Source organism: Larus michahellis, chromosome 7 (assembly GCF_964199755.1).
Source record: "Larus michahellis chromosome 7, bLarMic1.1, whole genome shotgun sequence".
NCBI lineage: Eukaryota > Metazoa > Chordata > Aves > Charadriiformes > Laridae > Larus > Larus michahellis.
The window spans coordinates 12,076,206-12,088,639 of NC_133902.1; the positions used below are offsets into that span (position 1 = coordinate 12,076,206).

The 12,434-nt window shown below is 46.7% G+C and overlaps 1 protein-coding gene across 5 annotated transcripts in view; it reads right to left on the reverse strand.

Annotated features, from left to right (window-relative positions):
* The window catches only part of LOC141746528 (S-adenosyl-L-methionine-dependent tRNA 4-demethylwyosine synthase TYW1-like), a 119,913-nt gene that overhangs the window by 56,934 nt on the left and 50,545 nt on the right, over positions 1-12,434 (reverse strand). For all 5 annotated transcript variants that reach the window (XM_074595181.1, XM_074595180.1, XM_074595182.1 and 2 more), the window contains exons 12-13: positions 7,313-7,490; positions 3,315-3,450 (exon numbers count right to left, since the gene is read on the reverse strand). In XM_074595181.1, the coding sequence (XP_074451282.1) occupies positions 3,315-3,450; positions 7,313-7,490 (314 nt within the window). The remainder of the gene's footprint in view (positions 1-3,314; positions 3,451-7,312; positions 7,491-12,434) is intronic.

Sequence of the window (12,434 nt, forward strand, 5' to 3'; positions counted from 1 at the left end):
TGATTTATGGATGACAACCACAAGAACAACAGTTTGCAAAGTTTCTCAGCCTACAGGATCTGGTAAAGGAACAATGAGGGAAATAGAGCACGAAGCCAAAACGCAAATGGATCATGAGTCCGACGGCTGGTGGATGAGAGCTCACAGAACATCGCTTCCTTATTTTCTCACTCAGACAGCACACGTTTGTTTAACGGTATTTTTGAAAAAAGCAACAGCTGGATCACAAAACTTCAGGGGATGGAAAATCTACTTGTTCCCTCCTGAGCTTTTGAGCCCTCATCATTAATTTGTACATCATTTCTCATTTGCATACAGCATTATGAAGCAGCAGTGGCTGAAGGAAATGCCTTTCAACCACTGAACAGAGATCCTCAGGATAAGAATAAAGATTCACACCCTCAGCGCTTCCTCCAAGTGCTTGTCTATCAAGTCAAGCCACCTCTCAATCATTCTTATGAACTCAAGGCTGTCAGAGGACGAGACTACAAGACTTCTCAAATGTGATGTTTGGAAAGGGCACAGTCTAAATTGCACACGTTAACGTCTGTCTTTTTCTTCTCAATTTAATTTGGAGGGCAGAAGACACACGACAAGAAACAAATGGAGCCTTCTGGGAGTCAACCTGCTGTTTAACAAACTCCTCAAAAAAAAACCCCATTTCTTAGCATAGAAAATTCAACATGAAGATAATCTCAATGAGAATCACTCTAGAAAGGATAAAACTTGCTCCAAACAATAGTGGACAAAGAGGGGGTTTCTTGCTCTTTGCTGCAGAAAGAAATACCACACAAGATTTTTATTTTTTATTCCTGAACTTGCATTGGAAATGCCCTAGCAACGAATCACTAACACGCTGTATATGGCTGTCAAACCATACTGGGAAGAACTCATTATTAAATTCACTCCTTTATTAGGGGCTCAAGAACTTTGTGCAGAACTTCAGTTAAAATCATGAAACCCGTTATCAGCATAACTACCTCACTAAGGCAACAGATTTGAAACACATGTTTTCGTTCGGGCCCTTCCGTTTCTATTTTTCACAAGAATCAGCCTGCTTTTTGGCGGTGACAGCCAAGAAGGACATCCTCACTGCTTTGTCACCTAGGACCATGTCCTCTCCTCTTCCTTTCTCCCACTCGTCTTTTCGGATCATCAACGTTTTGCAGCAGGACCTGTCTCTAACTACGCATCCCCGTGGCACCGAGCGCCGGGGCAGCTGTCAGACACCGCAGCCAGCAGGGTAAGGGCGCAGGAACAGCACCTGCCGAACAACAACAGCAAGCACAGCAAGGTACAACTTGTAGTTTTAAAAACTCCCTTCGCCCATTTTTATTTTTTGAATGTGCAGAGATCAAACCTATCCATGACTCTTATTAGCAGTGACTCACATCAGCTACAATGCCAGCTTGTCTCAGCCTCAGGAGAGCTGAATAAGCCTGGCTGGTTTGTCAGGCAGTGTGAAAAATATGGGACTTGTATTTTGTTTCCAGATAAATTAGCATCCACTTTCCCAATGCAGTGCATCAGCGCTTCCCCACCTACTCTGAAACAGGAGCTGTACCTCTCGAGAACCAGCAGGTGCATTAGCTTTCACCACCTCTCCTTCATGGCAGTCCTACGGAGCGGTGCTCGACGCCACACCTGAACACCAAGCACCGCGCTCAGAAGGAAAACGGGAAGGTGCTTCTGCCCAGAAGTAGTTCAAGATAATTCTGGGGTACCAGAACCATGTATAACATTACGAGAAAAAAAACAAAAAAACAGCTTCCGCAAGACTTCTTGCTGTCCCCTACGTGCGATGATGCACTCTGCAGCTGAGCGGGGGCTGGCAGAACAGTGTATTACCAACTGGAGCAACTATTAATTGGCTCTTGTGTTATCAGCGTTTCAAGGACCCTTCAAAGTGCAGTTGCTTCGAGGAGAAAATGCACCTGCTAGTTGAGCTGCTTTTTCCTCTCCTCTTCACCTTGACCAGAGTATTTTTAGCTGTATGGACAGACTTGCCAATACTTTCACCTTCAATTCTTCGCAAGCAAATTTCTGACAACACACAGCAACGAACGAACTGCATCTATCCAGGGTCAAGAGAGGCAGAAGGGAAGTTAAGTGATGGGCAAAAGCCAAGTTCCCAAAAGACTTTTTCCAATATTTTTTCCTTCGATATTTTAGCTCCCCTTCTTTCCATGGCCTCCTCTACTCACACAGAGGACGTAGTAAGTTTGTACCTGACTCCAGTAAGCTCAGAGTTTGGCCTGAGATGTTGCTTACAAGCTCAGCCGGTACGGCTGCACGCAAGCAGCTTGATAAAGCTCCACACGTGCCTTTGCGGGAGAAATTGTCACTCAATTACACTGAGCCTCCCAGATCTACTAACGTAAGTACGTGTGGCAGAAAATGGTCCAACACTGTCATCGCAGAAGGCAGAAAAACTCATTATTCAAATGAAACAGTCTCTCTTGTCTGTTCGTCTCAGCAGGTAACACGTCAACTTCTGCCAAATGGGTAAACAGAAGTACTTGCTTCCTTCAGAGCACAGGATCGGTAAATGAGAGGGAAGACATGCTCACAAAGCACTATTCTTATTAATTCATGTGATGCTGGGACCACAAGTGCTTCATTAACTACTACAAAGGCTGTTACACGGTAGACTAAGTTCTGAGCTGACAGCAGCAGACACGATCCCATGGGCCCTCGGGTCACTGTTCCGCTGTCTCACGGACACAAACTACTACAAACCACTGACAGGGTGAAAGGGTCAATTATGCTCAGATCTACTGGTTTGGATAAATCTCCCAGAAATAAGCAGATTTCTACGTAGCAGGAGGGTGACTAGAGCTAGTAAACTCCAGCACGTGCATTTTAATGTCCTTTAGGCACTGCAAATTCAAGGGAACCCTTGAGAACCAGTGCCAAGTGCCACACGGGGATTTACGACTCTTCCTAGGCTCCCTGAACTCCCAGTTTTCCTTCAGCAGCCTGCTTTGGGTGTAAACGCTTCATTAGGAAATATTTTATTATTTTATAATCTCTTTATCTCTTATAGGGTCTTATACTCACAGCAGAGGTTACCATCTCATTGGACACATGTTCTGCTCCCCTTCTGTCATTCAGTTTCTGCCCATGTGGAAAACTCATCAAACCTGCTGGACTTTACACACCTTGACGTACAAAACATGTAAATATGCTCCCAACGCACCCAGAACCCACTCCATGGCCCATCTTCAACCTCTCAAGTCTTCTACTTTTGTCCTGAGTAGGTAAAGTGCAGAAGGAAGAAAAAAATATCTAAAAATACATTCTTAAGTGGGTACCTTTTCAGACAAGGCCTTTAAACTGTCGAGAAACCTCTGCCAGAAATCCTTGAAGAGGGGGCGATCGATTCTCTTCAGGCTCTCTTTGGTGCTCGCGTCCACGCTGACGTACAGCTGCGTTACTGGCTCAAGGTTCCTTGGAAATAAAAAGAAGGGAACTGTTGTTTTCACAGCCATTACCGATAGCTGAATTTGTGGTTTCCTACCAAAGCACACCTAAAATACAGTAGCTCCAAACAAGCTGTTCTGCTGGTCCGGTAGTGACAGGAACTAGACAGTATTCACAGGGAAAGCTATCAAAGTCCAGCGGTTCATCTCTGCCAAGTGACCATCACCTTAATAGCGAGACGTTACAACCTACTTTCAACAAATAACACCCCCCCAAAGGTAAGAACGTCTCATACAGGGGCCTTGGTTGAACTTTTAATTATCTTTTCCTCACTGAACTGGAACACATCTCGCTCCAGTGTGGCTGTAACCACATGCAGAAAGGCTTCCCGAAGCAGGCTGCCAGCGGTTCACGCGAGGCACTGAAGGGCTCTGCTTCTCACCACAGCCCCCATGGCTAAAAATCATGAAGCTCAGTCCCTTCCTCAAGTTGCGTTTGCCCTGGCCCATGGAAAAATAACCCCATTCAACAGAAGTACAGCCATAATTCAGCCAGTTTCTACCGCTGGACACGTTGAACTTACCTGGCCTGCAGCTGGCATCATCAGTCAAAGAAGTTTTTGAAGGGAAATCAAAGCTGTTTAGAAGATAAAACCAAGCACAATCCCCCACCGCGTTCTCCCTCCACTTCCAAGGCTCTTATCTCATATAAATCCTGCAATATAGTCTTTCTGGTCACATAACGCCGGTGAGCACAGCCTCTGTGAGCCCAACACCGGTAACTTCTCAAAAGATTAAACCTGCTCTGCCGCGTGAAGAGCCTGGGTTGAGTCTAATCCCTTCCACAAAGCCCAAGGGTATAAAGGAGAAGCAGCAAGGCTGCAGTCCATTAGCAAAGGGATAATGAAGGGCATTAAGAGGAAGAACCTAAAATGAGTTCCCTTGTCACAGGCAAAACTAGTAAAGCCAGTAAGCGTAACAGACATACACCCCTCGGAGCATCTTCCACCCCGGTGTCTCCGAGATGAAGTATCAGAGGTGGCAGCATCCTAATTGCACCGCGTAACTCTTTCGCTCTTAACACTTTTAGGACAACATTTTGCAAGCGGTTTGGTTTTTTTTTTTTTTTTTGTGAAGTCTGTTAACAAACAGGCTACGAACATCCCGGCTTGATTTGGTTCTTTATAGGAGATGAGAAGAAATTAGAAACTATTGTTCAGCTGCCAAACAGTGCCACCTAAAAATACACCACTACCACCACCCCCGCCCTCCAGGGCGTTACTGTCCAGAAAAATCCACTTAATGTGGACACTCAAACAACCTATCGAAACATATTCTCTCTGTACTTATTTAGACAGAGGTACGAAATAGCCCAGAACAAATTTAATATTTTAGGTTAAAATTTAATATTTTAGGTTAAAAAAAAAAAACCCTGCAAACAAGGTTGTCTGGACTGGCAGCCCAAAGCCACGATCTCCAAAAACAACCAAATGTTCTAGGTGTAAGTGGATTGAAGTGTTCAGTTTCAAAGAACATCGCCAAAAACTCTTGTCTTTACTTAATGCTGCATTTGCCTAATGAAAATGGGCCCCACTGAAAACGGAGCGAGTGTTTTTTTTTCAAAACACGAGCTGAGAAAAATCATTTCTCTGCGGATCTCAGTTTTTAGGACAGGCAAGAGCCAGACTCACTGTTATACTGGAGAAAATTAAGGAATTAGAAGAGATCTCAGGGAGGGATTTCTGCCCCACGTTGCTCCAAAACAGAGCGGTCCCAGGACTCTGCCATGGCCAGGACTGGAGCCAGGACAGCCTCGTGCGCGCTGTGCCGAAGGGGAACAAGGAGTCATGGGTCCAGCCAGCACCAGGGAGAAGCAGAGCACAGACTGGCATTCCCGAAACACAGCTACATTTCATAATTAACAGGAAATTTATCTGCATGGTACTAGGATGGATTTTCCAGTGTTCATCCTTAATTTTTTGGTTGTAATTTCCAAGCTAGCTTAGACAGCTGCGATCGCATCCAGGAGATCAAACTGATGGCATTTACCACATACAAACTTGGGCAGAAATCACAGCCGAGCAGCACAGCACAACTCAAGCGCAATAAATCGACTCCAGGCCACCAGCCATGAGGGGATTTCACGAGCCAGACAGGACACAGCCTAAGTCAATGATACAAAGACCAGAACCAGCAATATCATAAAAATAAGCATTTTCTTATGAGCAATAATAAGCATCTGCTCACTATTATTATTATTGACGCTCATAAATGCAAACACATACACAAGGGTTCTTGTTCACAGTCATTAACCAGAAACAAGAGGGAGAAGAGGCCAAGAGGCAGGTAACTGCTCCATGCGAGCTCACGGGCTATAAAACCTCCTTCCCTTCATGGAAACACGTGTGTGCCTGGTGGCAGACGGACCTGCGGTCCAAATACAAGAGGAGGAAGAGAGGAGAGAGGAAGGCAGAGGCAGCACCGTGCTGGAGACCCAGCCAGGGGGGTCCCGCAGGGCCCTAAACCCAGGCCACGCTCCCCGTTTGCACTTTGGGACGCCAGAGATCATGTTGCCTATTTTAGGACAAACTTTTAAACTACAGCTCCCCTCTGCTGACAACGAAAAAGTGAGTTTGGTGCATACTTCAGTTCCCATATTAAGCAAATAGTTTGCTTTGATGAGCCAAAGATCAGCTGCAATTTTTAAGACAGCAAGACTAGCATTTTATCGCTTTCTTTTTTGTTTCTTTTTAAAAACAGTCAGCGGATCCGAAGAAATGCAAGCTTCAAAATATAGTCTGTGCGCTCTTTTTAAAATGCTATTTTTAGGAAAGAGCAATTTCTGTCTATCAGGCACATAATACATGACTTAAAGTAACTTGATTACACAATTATTCAATCGTTTGGAATGCCTTTGTAGTGTATAATTACTCACTCAAAAATTGCATGCCCTCCCCCCTCACTGCCATATTCAGACCAGGAGAAGGAAGCAAAAAGGAAGCTCTTAGCAGAAAGCACTCACACAGAGAGTCCGTGAGCTGAAATGACAAGTGACATACCAAAGCCACCCTGCGTGCAGCTCCGCTGACACGCTCGCGTAACTCCGGGGCTGGACTTTGTCAGCGTTATCAAGCTGACAATATTCCGACGAGCTCCCAACCACCCCGCAGCTCACACCACTTGCTGCGCTCCCTTGCTACATCACTTCGGATTTCGTTAAGAGCATCCCAGCTGCTCAAGAACATCAGAAACAGGGATCCTTTGCATTTGTACAGGCCCTTTCAGAGTTCGTTAAGATGTTTTGAACGTTTAGCCTAGGTCCCTTTGAGTGGGAGGTTAAACAGCACTGATCCCACTTTTGCAGACGCGTAGGCACTTGGCGCCTTTTCTTATCCCACACTCGGGGTCCCGCTGGAGACACTGGGGTGTACAGATGTTTGGTCTGAGCCCTTACGGCTGGTCTTACGGATTTAGAACGAAGAACAGACTGCAAGAGAAGCGCACAAGCCAAAAAGTCAATTTATGAGTTCAGTCTCCTGCTCTAGCTGTCAGAAACATTCACACCAGTTATCCCTGTCCCCAGGCACGAAACTCAGCTCCCTCGCCGCTCTCCTTCCCTTGCACCTCCGGGAGGTACTGTATTACATTCTCTTCACTTTCAGAAGTAATCACACTTTGTTTAGGAGTCGCAGAAAAGAAAATCAAACTGGGAGAGAGAAAGAGATGAGAAAGAGCACGGGGAGATAAAGGTTAAAAACAGATAGATGCCAAGTGGACTTTTTCTTTGTCAGTGCTCATGCAGAGCTGGCTCTGACGAGCAATAAAATGGAATTAAAACACAGGTCAGCACTCAAATGTTTTAGTAGGGAGATATTTTGTCCGGCTCTTACCTAATCTCATCTGGGAACTGGGCATTTGTAACCAGGAAACTAGAGATGCTGTGCTGGTGCAGGAGCTTCACAAACCGGTTGATCTCCGGGTACATGATGGGCTCTCCCACCAGTGAGAGCGCGCAGTGCTTTGCTGTCATCGCTTCCTCGAACCGATCTGCTTTCACTCCTGACACGCCTGCAAAAAGAGGGAAAACATCCTGTATCTAGAATACACGCTGGCACAAAGGGAAGACTGAGCAAAACCAGCCGGAGCCCTCCTGAACCAGAGGGGACACCAGGCCGCAGCCAGCACCCACTCAGCCAGCTCTGCAGGGATGCACAGAACAGCACCCGCCCGGACCCGCGGAGCCTGGGGCTGTGGGTGCCCTGTTCGCTACCGCAAGCCACCTTCTAGCAACATTTGAGCCAAGCTTTCTGTTGCTAAGAGCTCAATGATGCTGCCTGAATGCTGAGACAGAAACACAAGAGCCAGTTAAATGCCATCTCAAGCAGGTATCTTAAAAAAAGACGACCTGGTTATGTCTGTCTCCGCTGCCGACCCCCCCGTGGCCCCCCAGCCTCATGAAGACTAGCTCCCCAGAAGAGCTGGGCGCCCTTCCCCGAGCGCAGCACCAACAACCAGGTCTGAATCCACGTTGGCCACCACACGAAACGCAACTCCACAGAGGATGCATTTAAAAAGAAAACCCAACACATGACACCGTCCTGGATGGCGAGAGACATTTCAGCACCAAGAGGAAAACACAAGGAGCTCCACTGTAGCGTCCACGTGAAAACGCTTCCTGCAGGTTCAACCAACCCGAGTCACATTTACTCTACCCATGGGAGAGCAGGGGAGAGGTGAATTCTCCTCCAGCCCACCCGTATCTGACCAAGTGCTCAGGATCCAGCACGGAATCCTCTGACTACAAACAAGCTTTTGTTCCAAATATGTCACTTCACATTTCCTTGACGTGCCTTGATGTACTCGAATAATATCTGAGGTTTTAGACTGGGGGCTGGTCTGCTTTAAAAAAAAAAACAAAAACAAAAAAAAAACAAAAACAAAACAAAAAAAAAAACCCACACCAAAGACTTGAGTTTGAAACCAGGTCCTCAGCTCACCTCTGGTTGCCTAGACGCTGGAGCTCAAGCAGTACAGAAAATTACATGCTATGCTGCAAAGCCAAGATAAAAAGAGGTGTTGGTGGATATTGCTTCAGCTGCACGTAGAAAAGCTGGTTAGCGATCAGAGCGAAGCTTAGCACATTTGAAACCAGCCAGGCTGAGTCCTGAAGAAGTGACAGGACTAATGGTTATTCCGCAGAAACCTGACAGTGCTAAATGAGAACTTTATTTGAAAAGAAAGAAGCACCTAAACCACACACTGAGATTAAAGGACTAACTTTTGTATTCCTAAAGCTACTGTAAGTCATTTTTGGAATTAATTAATTTCCCTTAGCATCTCACAATTGGACTATGGTAATTACTGTGCCAGCTTTATAAGCAGACAGAAAAAAATTCCAACATCACGTAAAATTTGAGAGTAACTTTCTCAAAACAGTTTACATCAAATCTGGCATGTAGTAAATACACTCCAGAGGAGGGTAGAGGTTTCGTACGCAATCATTTGATCGTATAAATCACCCGTTAGACGGGGATAAACTAAACAGGATTAGCGGGTATTCCAGGGAGCGCACGCACTCTCCTGCACTTTGGGCTGCCATATCGCTACAGCGCTCAACCTCTGCTCCTGTCTTCAGTCAATGAACTTGAGCAAAGTCAGAGCCGGGGCAGGTTTCGTACGGCATACAGCAGGTCCAACGCAAGTGCAGGAGCTCGGAGCCGTAGGGACTTGAGGAGCCTCTGCAAGAGGCAGCGGTGAACAGCTTTCATCGCCAGTGCTCAGCAGAGCACACAGCCAAGCCCCCTTTGATCAACACATCCCCTTTGGAAAGCTGATTCCAGCCACTCTCTTAGTGGTGCACTTCAATTTGGGAAAGAAAAGCAGCATCTGGCACATCACCCTAGAGAGGCCGTTGTTGACTTCGGGTACCCCTCTGTAAGTACCTCTACACCAGTCATCACAAGTGCCTGGTGACTGGGGGGACAAGGAACCTGTTTTACCCGCTCTTACAGCAAGACACACAGGTAGTCTTAGGATTTCCTAGTTCAGGTCATCCATTTTTTTGTTTGTTCATTTTTCCCTAAGTTGTATTATCAGAGACTCCAAGTTTTGAATTATGTTTCCATTCTGCGTGTGCCCTTCACAAGGGCGCAGAGATTTATTAGTCACTGCCTAGAAAATGTATCCATCAAACAAACTACTTCCCACCTTCGCACCTTAGCTCCCTATCGGTAAGATGTCTCCATCAGTTACTCTAAAAGAGAGTTATGTGACATAAAGTAACGTCTATGGTCTTCAAAATCAGTACAAACTATGGCAATAATAAAAGAGAAGATGACATATCATCATCTCTAAGAGCATGCACAGGGACTCCTAAGGACAGAGGGCCATTCTCTAGGATAGCCTATAGGATGGAAGGTCCCCAAGAATTCTTTTGGTCCTTCAAGGAAGATCTCATTTTTACTAGAGTGGGTGGAATTACTAAAGCATCAGATTAGCTCACCATTTCCTTTGGCTCATGGAGATGTCTGTATGTGCGTACCCGAACACAAAGCTGTGGTACTTAGAAAGAGCACAAATTTATTCCAACAGTTTTGGGTATTATCTGAGCAGCATTACCAGACACTCAAGAGCCTTGAGGGCTCTCTAGCCAAGACATCTTCTCCCCATGCTTTTCTTCTCCAGTAGCCCGAACAGTCTGGTCTGCTCTACGCTGGGGGTCAGCGTTCAAACATCCCGCAGACGCGCGCAGCTCCCTGCTGGAAACCCCTCCGGAGCCCCTGGGGCTGCCCAGCCGAGCCCAGCTCCAGCCTGGCTTCCCCCTTCGACACAGCACCCCGCCATCCCGCTGCCCAAGCTTGGGGTGGTTGGTGGGGTTTGGTGTTGGTTTTTTTTTTTCCTTTCAGAATCAATCATAATAAAATCCAGCCTACTCTTTGCAGAGTGCCGAGAAGTTTGCTGGAAGTAGACAGTCATGTTTTCTGCCTGAGGCACTTCCAAGCCGGGCAGAGCACGGCTCTGGCACGGCACGCAGGGGACGTTCATCCTGCAAGACACTGCGCAGCTTTTAAATCTCCCTGGCTTCAGCTCACCGCACAGCGTTTCAACTCAATTTGGCTTTCACCGATTCTACTCTAACAATATTTTCACATGCACCTCAGGGAAGCGACAATGTAAAATCCACAAAATCTAACGGTGAGCTACGGGGCTTTTCTTAACTGATTTTTCTTCTCCTTAATAAACCTTTTGCTTTTAGGCTCCCAAGACAGGAAGCATGTTGCCATCTATCACTCTGAAAAAGTAACACATCTTTTCTTTTTCCACTTTGCAGCACAGTTCTAGTCCGGAGCCGCCTTTTTTTTTTTGGGGTCTTTCTCCTTTCACAGTTCCAAGTCAAGGGTAACTCTGCTAAGATGCACGTGGAAGTTTCAGGGAACATTTATGAATTTGTTTAATAAGCTCCAAAAAGAAAGAATCGGGACGTCCTTACAGGCCTGTCGACGCTTTGGGAATATTTTCAGATGCTGGCAAGTCCATCTATAACCTTTCCCTCTCCCCAGCCCTGTTTGGGAAGACACCGGGGGTAGTAAGGGAAGAAGAGGGTTATTCCTTAGTCTGAAGTTGGGTTTAAACAGATTCCTGCACTCGTCTTTCAGAAGCTTTTGAGCATCTGCAAAGTAACTTTTGCTTTTCACCTTTCTTTAGTGCAAATAAGAGACATTCCTGCCATAGAGGGGCAACACTTCCATCACCCTGCACCAGTACCACACAGCTCGACAGCAATCCCTGCCCTCGCGAGCATACCCTGCACGCCCCACCAGCACCTGTGTGCAAATCTAGCCATTCCTTGAAACACGCAGCTTCTTCCTAAGCAAATTTAAAGGACTATTTTGAGTCAGGTCCTGCCTCATAAAAAGGAGGGGGGTCTTTACTGTTATTCATTAACAATCACAACAAAAGCCATAGAACTACTGGTTAGAAGGGTCTCCTGCAGGGCTCTAGTCCAGCCTCCTGCTCATAAAGGACGGTTGCCAACACTGGACCAAGGTGATAGTGACTTGACTGAAAAGACTTCAAAGCCTCCACGGTTGGAGGGTCCTCCAACCACCTCCACCTCTCCGAGCACCACTTGGGCTGAACAAGCTTATTTTGATGTCCAACTTGAACCTTCCAAACAGAAACCCAAGTCTGTTGTCCCTGGTTCTACCACGGCAGCATGGACTGACATGGGGTTATAACACTCTTGTACAGAACCTTCCACTTCTTGCTGGACTCCACGTGCATCTACTGGCCCAATAATCATGTTTCTCAAGGTCCCACTGAAGTAAAGCTGTGCCATTGAGTGTGCCTGCCACCCTCCCTAACTTCATATTGCCTGCAAAGCTGCTGAGGGTGCATTCAGTATCATCAGCCCCATCGTCTGTTGACGGAGACATACAACAGGTTCCTGGACCAACCCCCGAAGCACCCTGCTTGTTATCAGCCACCCAACTGACCTCGAGCTATCGATCACAATCCTTTATTTCAACTCATCTAAGAGCCTGGCCATCCAGAATAGACCAAATAAGAGTAGAGTTTAAGAAGTGCTCAGTGCCTTAAGCGTTAAACGTGAACGCTCTTGTTTATAGCTGTAACAGTCCTCTACAGTTGTTAGAACCTTCCAGACAAAATCTGACATCCCACGTGCTCTTTGCTCATGCAAACCACCTGTACCCAAACTCCTGCTGCACTGGTACTGCATCCCACCAGCTGAGTTAACAGGCAGCCTCAGAACCCTGCAGCAGCTCTGCCCGGCCAGGCAGGCAGCACTGCTGCAGGCATCCTGCCTTCACTCAGCACTCGCCCCACACTGCCCCATGGCTGCGGTGCAAAAGAACCACCAAGGCAAGAGAACGAGACCTGCATTTCCTTACAGAGGGTCCTGCCTCGAGCTCCGCTGCGCTGTGCTTAGTCTGAAGCACTGACACCAACTGCCTCCTCCACTGACTCATCTCGCTACCTCTTCCCCAAGGA